At 45.6% G+C, this 16,649-nt stretch overlaps 1 protein-coding gene across 2 annotated transcripts in view; it reads left to right on the forward strand.

The window, feature by feature from the left end:
- The window catches only part of SLC35A5 (solute carrier family 35 member A5), a 130,344-nt gene that overhangs the window by 37,565 nt on the left and 76,130 nt on the right, over positions 1-16,649 (forward strand). For both annotated transcript variants that reach the window (XM_086934099.1, XM_086934100.1), the window contains exon 3: positions 2,001-2,140. In XM_086934099.1, the coding sequence (XP_086790225.1) occupies positions 2,014-2,140 (127 nt within the window). In that variant the 5' untranslated portion in view covers positions 2,001-2,013. The remainder of the gene's footprint in view (positions 1-2,000; positions 2,141-16,649) is intronic.

Raw genomic sequence — 16,649 nt, forward strand, 5'->3', positions numbered from 1 at the left:
GTATTTCTCTGGGTGTCTAGTTTTCAAACATGTGCAGATTTGCTAGGTTTCCACAGCTAGGCACATTGCAAATAAAGGGTCAGTTTTCTATGGAAAAATGTGATGCGTCCACGTTATGCTATGGATTGTTTCCTGCGTGGGCATTAGGCCTACCCACACAAGTGGAGTACCATTTATATCGGGAGACTTGGGGGAAGCACAGGATAGTAGAACAATTGTTATTACCAATTGTCTTTCTCTGCATTAGTGCCTTCCAAATGTAAGAAAAATGATCTCTAATTCACATGTTAGTATGGGTACCCACAAATTAAGAAATGTGCAAATAACCACTGCTTCTAAACTCCACATCTTGTTCCAATTTCGGAAATACATAGGTTTCCTTGATACCCATTTTTCACTCTTTATATTTCACCAAATGAATTGCTGTATACCTGGTACACAATGAAAAACCATCGCTAGATGTCTCTCAGTAATTGGCTCTGGTTATCTCAGGTCTTGATGAACCTATATATCCCTGCAACCAGTAGGGTCCAGAGGAAGTAACGGTAAATTGCTTTAAAAAATCTGCCATACTTGGAAGAAGTTACAGGTGAAAATGTAGGCACACATGACTGCTTTTTCAGATATATACCTTTGTATTTCACTCACACGTTCTCTTCCAGCTGACAATAATTCACTTGCACTTTTCTTAACTTGTTAATGTCGGGATAGATGCATTATAGTATAAATAACAGAGTCTTCTTGAACTCTTTAATTACTATTGCTCTGGCTACTGTTATGTGGAAATTGCAACAGTTAGCTGTTCTCATATTTTCCTGAACATTGTATTCTCTTACTGAAACAGTCTAATAATATTTGTTTTCTCTAGTGTTAACATTTCATTTTAATATAGTCCTTCTGAAAGATTTCCAAATATGTAAGCTGAAAAGCATGCCTTTTATAGAGTGCCTGCTCAGAGTTCATCTACGAAATATTGATTGGTATATTCTGAGGCATCAGTTGTTGTATTTAAACTTTTACAATGGAAGAAGCAATTTTTTAGGTTGAGTCTGGGCAGCTCATGCGCTGCTCTGTGAGGCATGCTTTATTCAGGTAGGGACTTGAAGCTATGCCCACTGTGGCTGTTCATTGGTCAATAAATATGCTTAGTAGTCCCTCCTTAGTGCCGCCTTGTCTCATTTTGTAACCTCCCCTGGCGACATCCCCCTGTTACGTGTGCTGTTACTCTGTAGGCTTTAATTACAGCCTACAAGTAAAATTTTCTCAAATAGCTTTGTCCTGCCTTCTGTGCAGGCAGGTCACTCTCTCTCCGAACGCTTTTTTTCTCATTTTTATAGAACGAGGGCCAAGCGCATTTGCAATGCAATAGGTCTGCATTTGTGAGTTTACGCTATTGACATTTTAAATTACCATGCCTTTTATTTATCTCTTTTAAAACTACACATAAATAAAAGGCGTTGTGATTTACAAGGGCAATATCTCAAACTCTCGTGAATGCAAGACCTATTGCATTGCAAATGCTTATTCTTTCATAGTGCTCTGTATGTTTGGGATATGTCTTTTGAGAGGAAATGATGCAATCAAAGTAATCCTCACCTAAGCTTTGGGTGCTGTCTTTGTTACTGTGAGCAAGTGTTTTGTTGCCTCCAAGGTATCATCATGTATCATTGTGGTTGTACTATTTTGCCAAGACTATAAAACAATATTCACCAATGATGAAGATAGCTACTAAAATTCAGGTACTGATCTGTGGCGCGAGGGATCACAAACATGTGATAGCTAACAGATAGATGTTACCTTAAGTACCTGCATTGTTTTTATTATGTTTGTTTTAACTGCTATACATATTTGGTTGTATCTACTTACGATCTCATTGCACTGTTTATGCTTTGTCTGTTACTATATTGTTTTATTCACTCAGGAAGTTCATAAAGTAAATTGGAAATATGGCAACTTGAAGTTTTGTGTAAATCTTAATTTTTCCATTTGTAATATTTCAGATTGTTCCGGAAAATGGGATGCATGTGCTGCAGTTCAATAAGTTGTTCCAAGTCTGCAGTACACACTTTCGTTCTAGGAACTGTATATATTGGCCTGCTCTGTAGTCGTATTCTGTTGGTGAAGTACTCTGCCAATGAAGGTCAGTTAATGAAAATAGCCATTACATTAAACTGTTGTGGACTGTTACATTTATTTGTTCATTATTTTGGTTATTTAGCTCACTTACCATCATAAAGACCTTTTTGGATAGTACAGAAAGTTGTCGGGTAGAAACCCTAGAGGTGCAGAGCAAAAACATATCAAGGCAATTAAAACAGTCTCGTGCTGCCGGCTCCAGAGTATTCAGACACTTGAGGTGACCATTTAAATAAACAAAGTGGCGTTTTATCAATCTGTTAAAATATCCATTCATGTTTGTGAAATTCATGAGTTTTTCCCTTCAACATCACAAAGATACATAAAGCCCATTATTTTTATTCCTCATGCATTTCCCCAGGTGGATATCTCAACATTATTTCTATAGAGAAATTAAAGCAAAAATATTGTCAACTCCACAAAGCAGTGTAAAAAGAGAAAATAGGCTTCAAGATCAGAGCTCTAATCTAGATTGTGGTGAAGGCTACCCACCATGAAGAAAATACATCTCTTCATCAAAGTCTTCATTCAATTTGATGACTTTCTCTGTAACATTGTGTTCTTTTAAAGAGACAATGCCAGGAGGCTGATCTCACCTGAGTTTTTAAAGTTGCTAATATCCAAGAGAACCACATGGACATTTCTTTCTGCCAGTCCGTGTTTTTGAACAAGTTGGAGCCTGGCATGTGTATTAAGAGTGGCAATGTACCCTAAAATAAATGTAAGCTTCTGAGCGATTCTAACATTACAGATTGAAGTAAGAGGGTTTCAATTAAGATTGGAGAATTTCCTACTTGCAGGTCTGAGCACATTAGTGTTTTTTTTTAATACAAGGTATTAAAGCCGATGGGTCCTCTTCCAACCTCAGTGATGTACTATATGCATCCATTTACTGTGCAAATCATCTCAGGGAGTTGATGTGTAATGTCAGTGTGGATCTGCAGATCTCATAGTTGATTGTGGCAGGTCTGTGGATGCCGTGTTGCAAACTGTGAGGGCAACTGATTGAATAACATAGGATCAGGGAATCTTCCCAAAAGGAGTGTCTAGTAAGTTTGAGCAAAAACGTCACCAAGGTTATGGTAGAATCTAGTGTGTTTGGCTTGGGGTAACTTTCAGCGCTGCACATTCTGCACGTGTCCCTTTTTAAAAAAAGATTTTTGAATTTTTTTAACTGTTGGAGTGTTTAAAATCATTGCAGTAAAAAAAAACATTGTCCGTTACCACTCGCAGGTAATGTTTGAAAAAAGTGCAAATGATCAACAGCAATTAATCACTCAATTCATATGTGTACAATCTTGTTCCTCGTTAAACACTGGTAACATTAGAGGTCCATGATCTTGGTCATCGGTGTTTCACTATAAATAGTTCAGGTCAAGAAAGTTATGTTGTTGTCTCCTTCCTTTGCTATCTGACACCTTCCTCACTGGAAAGGCCTTCTCATGCAGGGTGTGTCAGGCTATGTAGGCAGTGTTAGACTTGGCATCTCTTGGCGTGTTTCCCCGGAGTTTTTGCTTTCTGACCTCCCGGTTTGACTCTGACTCGGTTTTTGCTGGCTTGGTGTCTTTGTGCACTTTTCTCACTGCTAGTCAGTGGTAAAGTGCAAGTGCTCCTGTTGTAAATTGTGTTCTGGATCGGTGTTTCCATGATTGGCATATTTGAGTTACTTGTCAGTCCCTAGTAAAGTGCACTGAGTGTGCCTGGACTTGTAAATAAAATGCTGTTAGTGAGCTGCAGTTCTGGAATGTGCCACCCACACAAGCAGCTTGTTAATGTGACTCTGGCCTGCCATTGCATAGCCTGTGTGCAGTCTGGGACTGTCATGTTGACTTGGCAAATGTACCACCTTGCCAGGACCTAACCTTCCCTTTTCTTACGTATCAGTCACCCCTAAGGTAGGCCCAAGGTACCCCTGTGGGCAGGGTACAGTGTTTCTGAAAGGTAGGACATGACATGGTGTGTGTGGCATGTCCTGATAGTGAATAGCTGCCAATTTAGTTGTTCACTATTGCAAGGCTACCTGTTCCCATAGGACAGAATGGGGAGTTTGTTAATAACATCTTCTAAACATAACTGGCCCTGGGATCACGGTAGAGGAAAGATGCATCTTTTAGAGAAGGTGATTTTTACATTCTGTGTTTGAAAATAGCACTTTAAAAAAAGGTATTTTCTTGCTCAGTCATCCAGTAGGCCTCTGCTGGGTTTGTGGATTGACTGTCTGGGTTCTGGATGACAGGGTCTCGTGAGGAGCCGTGGCTCCAGATAGTCTAGGTTGGTCAGGAAATGGCTGAATAGACCTGGGCTGCATTTAGAGAAGGGGGAGGTGATTTCCTTTCACCTGAATGGGCCTGGTCTGCCTCTGACAATGCCGTCTCCACCTCCTGCCAGGAAGCGATACCAGAGAGGGTAGAACTGGTTCTGGCTGAGCACAGACACTCGCTACCTGAGAGGACGAAGGATTTTGGGCTATAAAAAGTGGAGCCCAAACCCCTAAACTTTAGAACTATTTTGGACCAAGAAGACTGCCAAGAAGAAGAGCTGGAGAAGCTGTGAGGAGGAACTACCACTTTGCTGAGTGCTTTGCTGTGTTGGCCTGCAGTGGCTGCTTCTGTCTTGGGCAGTGAAAGGACTGGATTGAACCTTCTTCAATCTATTCTTGTGAGTTTCTCCAGGGGCTTGAGGTAGAGCTTGCCCCCTGTTCAAGAAGTCTCAGGAATAGCAAAGACTTCTTCTGACCTCAGCCCTAAGGACTGTGTGTTTTGTGCTGCAACAGAAGAAAGAGTAACCCGACACCGTCTATGATGGCGCTGCTGACTACGTGTCCTGAAGGCACCACAGAGGGCCCGCCGCAACGCTTCACTGCGACCCTGGTCTCACCAACGTCTGACGCCGCCACTGAGCCGCTGCTCGCACTGCGACCTGTGGGCGCTGCTCTCCACACCGCCTCGCTTCACGATGCCACCTTGGTATCCCCGCCGCCGCCGCTTCAAGGTGACATCGACGCCGCTGCGTGCACCGTGGTTCGAGGGCACAGCTTATAAAGTTACACGACGCACCGCCCCTCATCCCGCACTGCAGCCTTGGCCTACCAATGCCAGCGCCATAGACTCCAGTTCGTCAGCCGAAGACAGCGTTTCAATGACAACCACGCTGCTTGCACCATGACCAGCAAGCACCGTGGCGAGCACCACAGCACTTTGCACCGCGACCCTGGTCTCACCAACAACACCATCTGATGCCGCCACCGAGCTGCTGCTCGCACTGCGACCTGTGGGCACCACTCACTGCGCCTCTGCACTTCGCACCGCAGCACCCGATGCCTGCCGACGCCAGCGCTCCTGACTTAACCGCGAGTAGTACGATCTGCAACCGGTGTGATAAGCCTGACTGCTGGTGCCAAGCTACCAAGGGTGTGAGCATGGGTTATTTTAGGAGTGTAACTCCCTTATCCTGACTTGCAGGAATGTTCCCTACTTGAACAAAGTGCAAATCATTGCCAACTAGAGACGCCCATTTCTAACGGACAGTATTCAACCATGTGTACAGTCCACTTGGGATGCATGGCATTCTGGGCAGGCATTGAATATGATAGCAGAGTCCATGTAGCCTTAGGGAAGTTAAAGTGCAAAGCAGTAATTAAACATGGCATATTTTGAAGCTAGCTTTCCGAACAACCCTGCCTTGATCCGCCATTCATCTTGGGTGATAGCTCTGCATATCTTGTGATCATTTAGTGTGGAGAACTTTCAAGTTCAGTTCCTTCCTTAGAAGATATGGTACACCATAATTGCCACTTTCGACTTGTATTGAACTTCCATCAGTGCATGTAGCACCCTCTGAGCTTTGAGTTACATGCTGCCCATTTTCCAGGTCCTTAGTGTTGCCCATCTAAAGGATATTTAACAACAAGGGGTGGTGATGGACAGAGTTTCTGAATTAAGCAGAATACTCTCACCCAGTCAAGAGATCAGGGCTAGATCCAACACCGTTTTTTAGCTCACTGCACCATCCCAGCTCAGAACCTGGCTATATGCAAATTAGTCTGTTCCTGTCCCAGTGCATGATGGGAACAGGGCAAACCAAACTACCAAGCCAATTCTTACACTGGGAAGGAAACAAGCTTCCGGGGACCGGTTTCTGGCATTTCAGCCGTCGTCGGCCCGGCTTGCTTGAATCCTGATGGTGCAATGAGCAAGGGACTCACATCTGAGTATACCCTTCCACGCTTAGGGTGGACAAAATATTTAACAACAAGGGGTGGTGATGGACAGAGTTTCTGAATTAAGCAGAATACTCTCACCCAGTCAAGAGATCAGGGCTAGATCCAACACCGTTTTTTAGCTCACTGCACCATCCCAGCTCAGAACCTGGCTATATGCAAATTAGTGTGTTCCTGTCCCAGTGCATGATGGGAACAGGGCAAACCAAACTACCAAGCCAATTCTTACACTGGGAAGGAAACAAGCTTCCGGGGACCGGTTTCTGGCATTTCAGCCGTCGTCGGCCCGGCTTGCTTGAATCCTGATGGTGCAATGAGCAAGGGACTCACATCTGAGTATACCCTTCCACGCTTAGGGTGGACAAAATATTTAACAACAAGGGGTGGTGATGGACAGAGTTTCTGAATTAAGCAGAATACTCTCACCCAGTCAAGAGATCAGGGCTAGATCCAACACCGTTTTTTAGCTCACTATACCCTGCACTGTGGCAGGGTATACTCAGACATGAGTCCCTTGCTCACTGCACCATCAGGATTCAAGCAAGCCGGACCGACGACGGCTGAAATGCCAGAAACCGGTCCCCGGAAGCTTGTATCCTTTCTGGTGAAGAATTGGCTTGGTAGTTTAGTCTGCCCTGTTCCCATGATGCACTGGGCCAGGGACAGACTGATTTGCATATAGCCAGGTTCTGAGCTGGGATGGTGCAGTGAGCTAAATAACGGTGATGGATCAAGCCCTGATCTTTGGACTGGGTAAGAGTGGTCTGCTTAATTCAGACACTCTGTTCATCACCACCCCTTTTTCTGAATCTCTCATCTAAAGGAGGCACTTAAAAGGTACTGATTTGCTGTTTATTGAAACAATTCCCTAATTTCTGGAAATATTTGTAGGTTGTTCTCACTCGCATATGTTGCCTCTTGTTTGGAATCCTGCATTTCTCCAAATGGTGACGACGATCATGTACATAATTTCTACAAATAATGGTATTCGCCAAATAGGGGGTCTAGGAGTGTACAGTTTTTATCATTGTTTACCTTTCTTGGCACATATGGTTGCTGACCATTGCCCTACATATTGTAACTGTACAAATAGATAATACAATCTCTAACTAGTTAGCCCTAGAACACCAGTGTCCCATGTCCACTAGTTTACTGAGGGCTACCTTAATTCTAGCAAAGTACAACACCAAATCAGACAAAGTATTTAGATTTATAAAGAAAGGGGTTTGTAGCACTAGCCGGAGATTCTGAAGGTACACAGTTCTAGGAAAATCGCCACCATCTTTACATTGCTTACCTTGCCTGTTACCAAGAGGAATAGTCATTGCTGACATTTAATGGAGCTGTGGAGTTCACATATGTAAGTTGGTCATCCTTGGGGTATATCTCTGCACCCAGGCATTTACATTACACAGTACCCCGGTGGAGTGGAAGGAATAAGGGATTGGGGTGATCTTTTGATTCCAAATCTGGCCCAGTGGAAGCAGGAAAAAACATGACTAATTAGGGTTACCTGGAGTCTTGATAGAAAACCTAACTTGTCCACTTTACGGTGGAATATAATCAAGTGTTCCCTATCTGCCAGAGTTGCACTGTTCCTTTCTGCAACTCTTTTTTTCAGGTACTACATGTTGACAGTTCCACACCATCGCAAATTGGATTGATTGATATTGCAGATTCCTGCCTGTTACCCTATTCCACACACAATTGGTCTGATATAGTAATACCTGTATTGGCTCATCCTAATGGTTCCTTGCACATTAGACCTATTGAAACGAGTACAGTTGGACCTATGCCCTTACACTAGCATATCTAAATCTATATCTCGATAATAAATCCATTTGAACTTATCCCGCGAGTGCTGTGTGTTTCTTCAAACACGCAAGCTTTGATGTTATATTGGACCGACCTCCAAGATAACTGCACCCGTCCAGAAGAGTGCCGCATCCTGGTGGATTTGGAGCAGAGTACTTTAACTACTAACGCTTGGCACCACCAGAGCAAGGTATTGTGGTCATCGGAGTCGAATAATGCTCTGTGAAACACGAGACCTCCTGGCAGGACGAGGGATGTTCATCAGCCACACAGAGGGAAAATTCTGCATGGCACGGGAACATAGAACAGGCGTATTCACCCGCGAACGAACACATCCAGTGACGGGATACAACACAAACTCACCAATCCTTTCCCGGTGTTATGTGTGGCCAATAGAACTCCATCTTTGGATTTAAAAGCACCCTTACTGTGAACTGGTTGGGATTTTACGAGCTGGAAGAAGGCAACTAAGCCGAAACGCGTCCTCGATAATTAATCCATTTGAACTTATCCCTGTTTGTTTCTTCAAACACGCGAGTATATATATATATATATATATATTATATAATATAATGTCTGTCTGTTTGTCCTTTATGCATTACTACACCATTCATCCGATCTCCATGAAACTTTGGGAAGTTGTTGAGTAAATTCCCACGCACGAGGGTTTCTGGCAAAAAATAAATCAAAAAAATTGATAAATATCGGCCCCCCAGGCCCTCATAATCTTTCCAATACTGAACGTTTACAGTTTCCGGTGCGACTCGCTTTTGCAATGACCATCAACAAAGCACAAGGACAATCGCTGCAAATGTGTGGACTACATTTGGAGAATCCGTGCTTCTCATATGGACAACTGTATGTGGCCAGCTCACGCGTCGGAAAACCTTCCGATTTATTTGTGTACGCACCAGACGGAAAAACAAAAAAAAACATGTATCCACAAGCACTCAAATGAATAAACCAAATTAAAACAACACTTTAAAATGTTTTCCATATTAAAATGAATAAGTTTCAATAAAAATGACCAATGTACATTGAATGTTATCATAACAAGTTTCCATAAATTTCCTTTCTTCTGAGATCGCAGCAACGCGCGACGGGTAAGCTAGTAGTATATAAATGTTCCGAGCCCAAAGTATGATTCATATTTCTTAACATACAGCAAGGTGAAAAGATAAGTTTCCTAGTCTGTCATGTTTGACATATTGTTTATGAACTGCCTAAGAAAGGCCTATGTGTTTGCTTCTCGTATTAACCCGTTCCAGCTATGCTGTACCAGATGGCCCATCCATTAGTGAATCCTGGTTACCAGAATTTCCCCCAAAATTTGATAATCCAGATTTAGTGTACATTTGATTTGATTGATTTGATTTTACATCTTGTAAAGCGCAGTGTATGCCCACAGTCGTCTTGGCGCTAGGACTACCTAAAAGCTAAAATTCCACTGATTCGATTTTATCTAACCTTATTAGTTTACATAGTGGTTGATGTAACATTATTTCCTTTTCCTCTTGCATAACTGCTGGCAGAAAGCTCAATGAAAAAGCACCGCTGTTCAGTTTCAAAAGTTGTGGGCTTGAAAGGTCTGCTTACATTTCAACAAATCCAATCAGTAGGCAAAATGATTGTGCAGTCTCCTTTCTCCCAAACATCGTATTAGTATTGTTAATTTACTTCACAATCTTGAAGTTGTTAGGGTCTCCATCCCTGAAGACGTGCTTTTTTCATCTGGGTATTTCCTTGCCTAATCAGAAGATAGGTTTATAGTTGTTGATAGTAATTGAGTTTATATTGCAGGAATATGTGGAGAATATTGCATTAATGCCATCCTTTGATTGGGCTAAAAAGTAGTCCTATGCTCTCAGGCTAGTGGTGCTCCAAACCCTTTTCTTATCTTGGAGTAGTCATTCCAGCAGTATCCTTAGTATTTTTCAAAGAACTTTTATATATTCTTTTTCTTCAACTTAAAACTATAAGCATACAAAGATATGTTTGGCCAACACGTTTCTGCAGTACATCTAAACAGCATGATCCATACCAGCAAGGTGAACATCTTAAAAAAAATGCTATCTCCTCCCCAGCCCGCACCCCCCTCAACATACAGCCTTCACAGATGCCCCACGCTTCCCCTTAGTTTGCGGGTTTCTTTGAGGCACCCTAACCATGAGCTGTTCCTGTGCACCAGGGTCATTGCACAGTGAAGACTGAGATTCCTATGGCAACCTATTGTGGTGTCTCCATCCTCTCAGACTTTATTTCCCTGGGCCTCTTCCTGCATAAATATTTCTTCTTCCATGCACATATTCATGCCAGTTAATCACAGCCACTTATTTTGGGCTTGTTGTCTTCCCCACCTCTTGGCAATGTCTCTTTGTCTAATGTTAATCCCACTGCACAAAACAGCAGTCTGTTTGGCTTGTGGGATGTCCACATCACAAGGTATACCCAGAAAAATGAATTTTGGGGTATGAGTTATGTCCATGTCTAGTATCTCTTCCAATTCCTTAATGATGACTTTCCAGTACTAATGAGGGGCATTACCAGATCGTTTTTAACAACATGCTGTTAGAAATGTGGTATTGTGGTGCAGAGCGGGCAGGCCAAACTCCTGAGGACATGTGTGAAGCATACACGCAGTGCACACAGACGACACACCAGGCACACCACAAAAAGAGACATGACACCAGTTTTGGTGAGAAAGAATAACTTTTGTATTGTACCAAACCTACACAGGTAATCACAATTACTATACTGCGCCAACTGGCGCCAGGGCAATATTTATAATGGGGGATTGTTTATAGGGCAGGGCCAATCGGGCCGCTGCCAGAACCATTGGGAAAGGATAATGGATGAAGGAAAAAAAGAAAGTCCATCAGTTGCAATGCTGTAATAGAAAAATATAAAGCATTCTCAGTTTGCATAAGACATTTGGCTTGAACTCCTCAGCGTGCACCTTAGGGGAGCATCAATACATGGTGCATGGCATAACATAGGTCCTAGAAAACTTCCTTAGCCTGAGCACCTCCAACTTGGGAGCCTACACCAGTAGCATGCACACATGTAACATGAGGGCATATACCATTAGCATAAACACACTGGTAGTCTGGGCATTCTGAGGACAGCTCCAACACAGGTATGCAGTAGGCTCAGGGACAGTACATTTTCCACGTATGCATAACATGAGTAGAAGGCACATAACAGTAGGCTTTCATTACCTAGGGGTAGGAAGGAACCATCAGCCCAGTTCCTCAACCTGTGTAACATAAAGGCATCAGGCACAACCTTTCCTGTGCATGGGCACTCGGCACTAACCATAGAACAGTGGCCAATTCAGAGCACCAAACGTCATTCACCAGGGCAGCCCTAGTCCCAGTTTAGCAGGCTTCCAAGCAGTTTCACTCTTGCTTCAGGCCTTCAGGGCCAACAGGACCATCGGAGCGTTAGATGGGGCCTTCTGGGCCCAGGGGAGCCCCCTTTCAGCTCGGGGATCCCAATGTGCCCCATGTTGCGGTGTGGCCACACCCAGTGCTGCTGCCCCCTGTCCAGCTCGGGCAGCTGGAGGAACCTGGCCAGCACAGACACTTCTCTTTGTCTCTGGGGAAAGACCTACGGGGGCGGGCACCGACACTGTGCCCCATTACCACCCCCCTCCACCAACAATTCCCCACTCACCGGGGCTTCTCTCCGCTCTTTAGGATTTCCTCGGTCGCCTCCCCAGTCTTCCCCGGGCTGGTCCTCAGGCACCAATCTTGTGCCTCGAACGGACCCGCATCTGGGGCTGGGCTCTACTTCCTGGCAGCCTCACGGGGCTCCTCTCTGCACACGGGGCCCGCCTCCTTTCCAGTGATGGCCCGGCGCGGGGTAGTGACCGGCAGGGTAGACTTCCTCCAGTTCCCTGCCGCAAATGGGGCTTCTTTGGCTTCTTCCAGCTCCCGCCTTCACGGGGCGTGACTTCTGGGGGTGACTCCCGCCTTGCGCCAATCTCAGCGCGGCTTGCAGGGGGGGCAGGTACCACAGCCAATAGCCGCGCGGCAGGACGGGGGCACGATCGATGATGCAGACGGTGCCCCCGTCACGTGATGGTGGCAGTTCAGGCCTCCCGGGCCCTGCATGGGCCTCTGAAACGCCACGGCGGCCCTCCCCTGGTTTTGAGGGCCGCAACGGGAACGCAGGCAGCAGCTGGGGCTTCCTTCCACATGACGCCTGGGCAGCGGCAGTGATGCGGGTACACAGCAGCGGTGTACCTATCGCGCCCTGGGGGCGGCGGTGAGTCCTCAGAAGCGCTTCACACGCGCGTCCACTCTGGCATCCTAGAAATGCAGGGTGGCCTCCCGTCTTTGGTTTCTAGGCACTCGCTCCTCTGGCAGCACCCCCGTGGGGTAGGCTCCTGCTGGGGTGCAGACGCGGCACTCTCCTCCTTCCTTCTCCCTGGCTGCGGCGGTGACTCCGGGTAGACTCCAAATGCGGGGTAGGCACTCGCTTTTATTTAAATTGGCACCAGGGAAGCAATAATGCGGGGTAGGCACCCGCGGCAGTCAGCACAGCGCCACCATTACACGGGGTCGGCTCATGTGGCGCTGGTAGTTATAACAGTTCTTCCTGGCCCCACAGCAACACAGATGAGTCTGGGGCATGCAGCGCTTTTAGAGGCGAATATAGCACTTTCCAGGTAGCACATCGCAGGGGTGGCCCAGTTCCCTCCATACAGCGATTGCGAGGGGCTCAGTCCCACTAGGGCTTTGGGGACGACAGGTAGCGCTTCTCACCTCCCGGCTGCGCCTTGGCAGTCCGGTAAGCGCTCTTCTCTAGGCGGTTTAGGTGTAGTGCTCGCGTGGCGCAAGGTCCCACCAGCCTCCGGGACCTAGGATGGCACTCCTTCTTCCGGGGCCAGGTAGCAGAGCAGCAGGCACTACTGAGCAAGGTCAGCAGTCAGTGGGTACTCCTCAAGACAGGGCGGTAGGCTTTCACCATCCTCCACTGTAGCGTGGCACTCCTCCTGTACAGCAGCCTGTACTCCTGCAGTGGGGCTTCCACCAGCCCTGTGGACAGCAGTGGGGTGTCAGTTGGGTGCACTGTCCAGCACCCAGGCCCAAGTGGCGGTACCCCCTGGCAGCAGGTCCCCTCACATTCATGTCCCTGCTCTGTCTGAGCACATGGTGGCACAGCCCCCTTATTTATGTCCCCTCACCCCACCTACCAGGCTGTGCCAGAAGCCTCTGGGGAACTGGTTCTAACTGGCTCAGGGGGAGGAGTAGAGCACCCTGGGTGCCAGGCTTTCCCTCCAGCCATCAAGGCTGGGAACCGAACATCTAGACTGCTAACCCACTGCAGTCAGGTGGCACAACACCCAGCCATGGCATCCTTTTTAATTGCAGCATGTTACCAGGGTACATTTTTACAATGGGGGGGTTAACAACTGCACACCATTGCATTACATTTAACATGGCGTCCCACACCACACATGGCCTATACAGTTTTCTACCATGGGGGAGACATCCCAAAACAGGGGGGGGGGGAAGCGAAACATTTTGGGAAAATGGGCCAAGTCCAACACATGCCATCCGCATTGTTACATTCTACACATGTGGGAGTCTGTGCCCTACCCAATTTTGTAAAGCCTGCTTGTATTATAATATGTTAAAGGCAGGACCTTTAATTAGATAAGCCTCAGTCTGACTTATGTGGCCTCCCCTCTAGGGTTCACGAGTACCGCCAACCTGTCTACATCTTCCATGGTCCCTACATCCCTTTCCCAGGTCTCCTGAAGCTTCTGCATGATGTCTGCATCCTGCATAATTTTGGGCCAAACCCAAACAACCTTAGTTTGGAATTAGTATGTTCAGTTAATAGAATCAAATGCCTTTTTCACCTTAAGTGAGTTATACCTATTGGATCTTTTGTGTGTCATTTCATCTAGCCAAGCGCTAAGCCTTCAGGGTTCAATCTGAACACCCTCCAAGGCATACACCCTGTTTGGTCCCTGTGTAGAAGATTATTAAAAAAATCTAGCAAGCATCCACCAGAATTTTGGCCAGAATTTTTACTGTTTTGAGAAGTGAGATGGGCCTGTAGGAGGCACAGAAATCCCTGGGCTTATCTTTTTTTGTGTACTACTACGATTGACTCATAGTGTAGATGTGGAGCAAGGATGCCCCTTTTCCTGGCCTTGTTAAGAATGCTTAAGAAATGGCCCCCTCGCCCTTACTTTTGGGAGACATTATCTTGAAACAACTAGATGAATAGTCGCAGAGAGCAAATGCTGTGGCATTATAACAACTCTTGACTAAGACTATGCAACATTCCAAATCCCCTCCCAACAGACCGATAGAAATGCAATATATTTTTATTTATTTCCATTTATTTAAGGATGGATATGGAAATACTTTTATTCCACTGGTGCTTCGACGTCATGAAAAACCCATTGGTTCTCTATTGTTGCTCTCTGTGACTATGTTGCTCTCTGTGACTCTTCGTCCAGTTGTGTAATGGGACTGGTAGTACCCTTCAAATGCTTGTGTGATGTCCCTGTCCATCCTGGCTATCTTGCCACTATCTTGTTGAATGTCGCCTACCCATTTAAAATTCTCTTCCCTTTTGACAAAAAAAAATACATTCTCTTCCCAAGTCAGGCCAATAGAAGACCTGTCTTGCGCCCTGTCTCGTATAATCTCTGTTGTTGTGCCAAGTTGTATTTTTTACCCGCATCATGGGTGGCATTTTGTTATTCCTCCCTCAGGGCCACTAATTGCCTCAGTGTAGCTTGTAATTCTGTCTCCAAATTGAACTTCTTTGTCAAAGCTCTTGCTCCAGGGCCTCCGAGGTATCATACTTTATGCGATGAGGTTTTGTGCTGTCTGTAATAAGTTATGTATGCTTCTCAAATGTTCTAGAGGAATTCACTTAACCCAGATTGTCTCTAAAATATATGTGGAGGCTGTCCGAAGTCACCCGGCTATGTCCTTATCCTTTAGGTCCAAAGCATTTAATCTCCATGTGCGCATTTCGTGACCTCTCAGTTTTCCTGCCGCCGCTGTCTTAAGTGGAGCATGGACAGAGATGCCCCTTGTTAGGTATTCTGCCTCTTATTGCTGTGGTTTCCTCTCTTGGCATAAAAGAATAATCTAGTTTTTAACATTTCATCTGCTCCCGAAAAAAATGAAAATTGCCTGTCCTAGGGGTACTTGGGTCCGCATATGTCAGACAAGCCCAGTGCATGGCCATACTGTTCTAGCCCCACTGGGCGTGCATGAGGTCTCTGTATGGGACGTGTTTCTGTCCAAATCTCTCTCTCTGACATCATATAAATTGTCACCAACAATGTGAATTGTGGTATCTGCATCTAGATGTATGAGGGCCATTTTGTCAAGGATCTTTTTTTGGCGTGTAAACATTCAGGCCTACCATAGACCACATTCCCCACATGCCCTCAACCCACACTTACCAGCACTGTCAAATAGGTTGGTCAGTGTATGAGAGCTATTCGAGTAAGTCATGTCTCGCCTGAGCCTCCGTTTATGACCCCAAGGTGTAGTGTGGTTGCACAGGTAGGATTCTTTCTTCTTTCAAGGTTCATCCCTACTCACTGGGTCAGGCCTCACTGCTGCTGCTCCTTAGTCCTCCTCCTCCTACTTGCCTCTGGGAGGCTGTATCAGTGGGGGTGACCTGACAGACTGTATCAATTCCTCTCTCCACTGGACACGGCGCCACGGTTGTGCAGAGTCCTTGGCAGCCTGCTCAACATTTAGGGCCACGGCCCTGATGTCTTTTTTCCTCTCCTCTGTACCTGGCAAGGCTTTAGCTATGAGGTGAAGTGCCGAACCAGACAACACTTGTCCTAGGCGGCACTCGTGGGGGAGACGGTGTCTCTAAATGTTCAGCTTATGTGTGATTCCAATATAAACAACAACAAATGTTCTTCAAAATTCAACAAAAGGTTTATTTGATTAGTCTCAAATTTCAGTCATCAAGACTTAATCCATTAGAGATATGTTTTCATAGATCCGAATTCCAATTCATCTGATTGCAATAGGTGTGTCCCTATGCATTTCGGGACTCGTGCCCTTCTTCAGGGGACTTTTTCGCAATCTGGAAACAAAAACATATGTGTTCAGGAAGGGGGCTCAATCACAAGCGTATAATAAAATTCTTGGGGAAATATACATCTGAGGATGTAAATTAAATGGTGTATTCACCGTGATGGTAAACGGGTGGTTATCAGATAGAAAAAGGGATGTGTACCCTGGTGCTACCTAGGAAGAAAAGGTGCAAAAGCGTCATAGTGTGACCGGGGTTAACAAAGTTAACGGAGTGGATGTGTGGAGAAATATTCAATCAAAAGAAATATGCCCAGAGAAGTACTTATGGTGGAGTCCGATTAGTGAAAGGGTGAACACGATTGAAGATTCAGTTGGAGGGTGCACGGGCATGCCTTAATACGCCCGCTAACACGAGTGGTAACATGGCATCATGTACAAGA

The sequence above is a fragment of the Lissotriton vulgaris genome, chromosome 8, assembly GCF_964263255.1.
Source record: "Lissotriton vulgaris chromosome 8, aLisVul1.2, whole genome shotgun sequence".
Lineage (NCBI taxonomy): Eukaryota > Metazoa > Chordata > Amphibia > Caudata > Salamandridae > Lissotriton > Lissotriton vulgaris.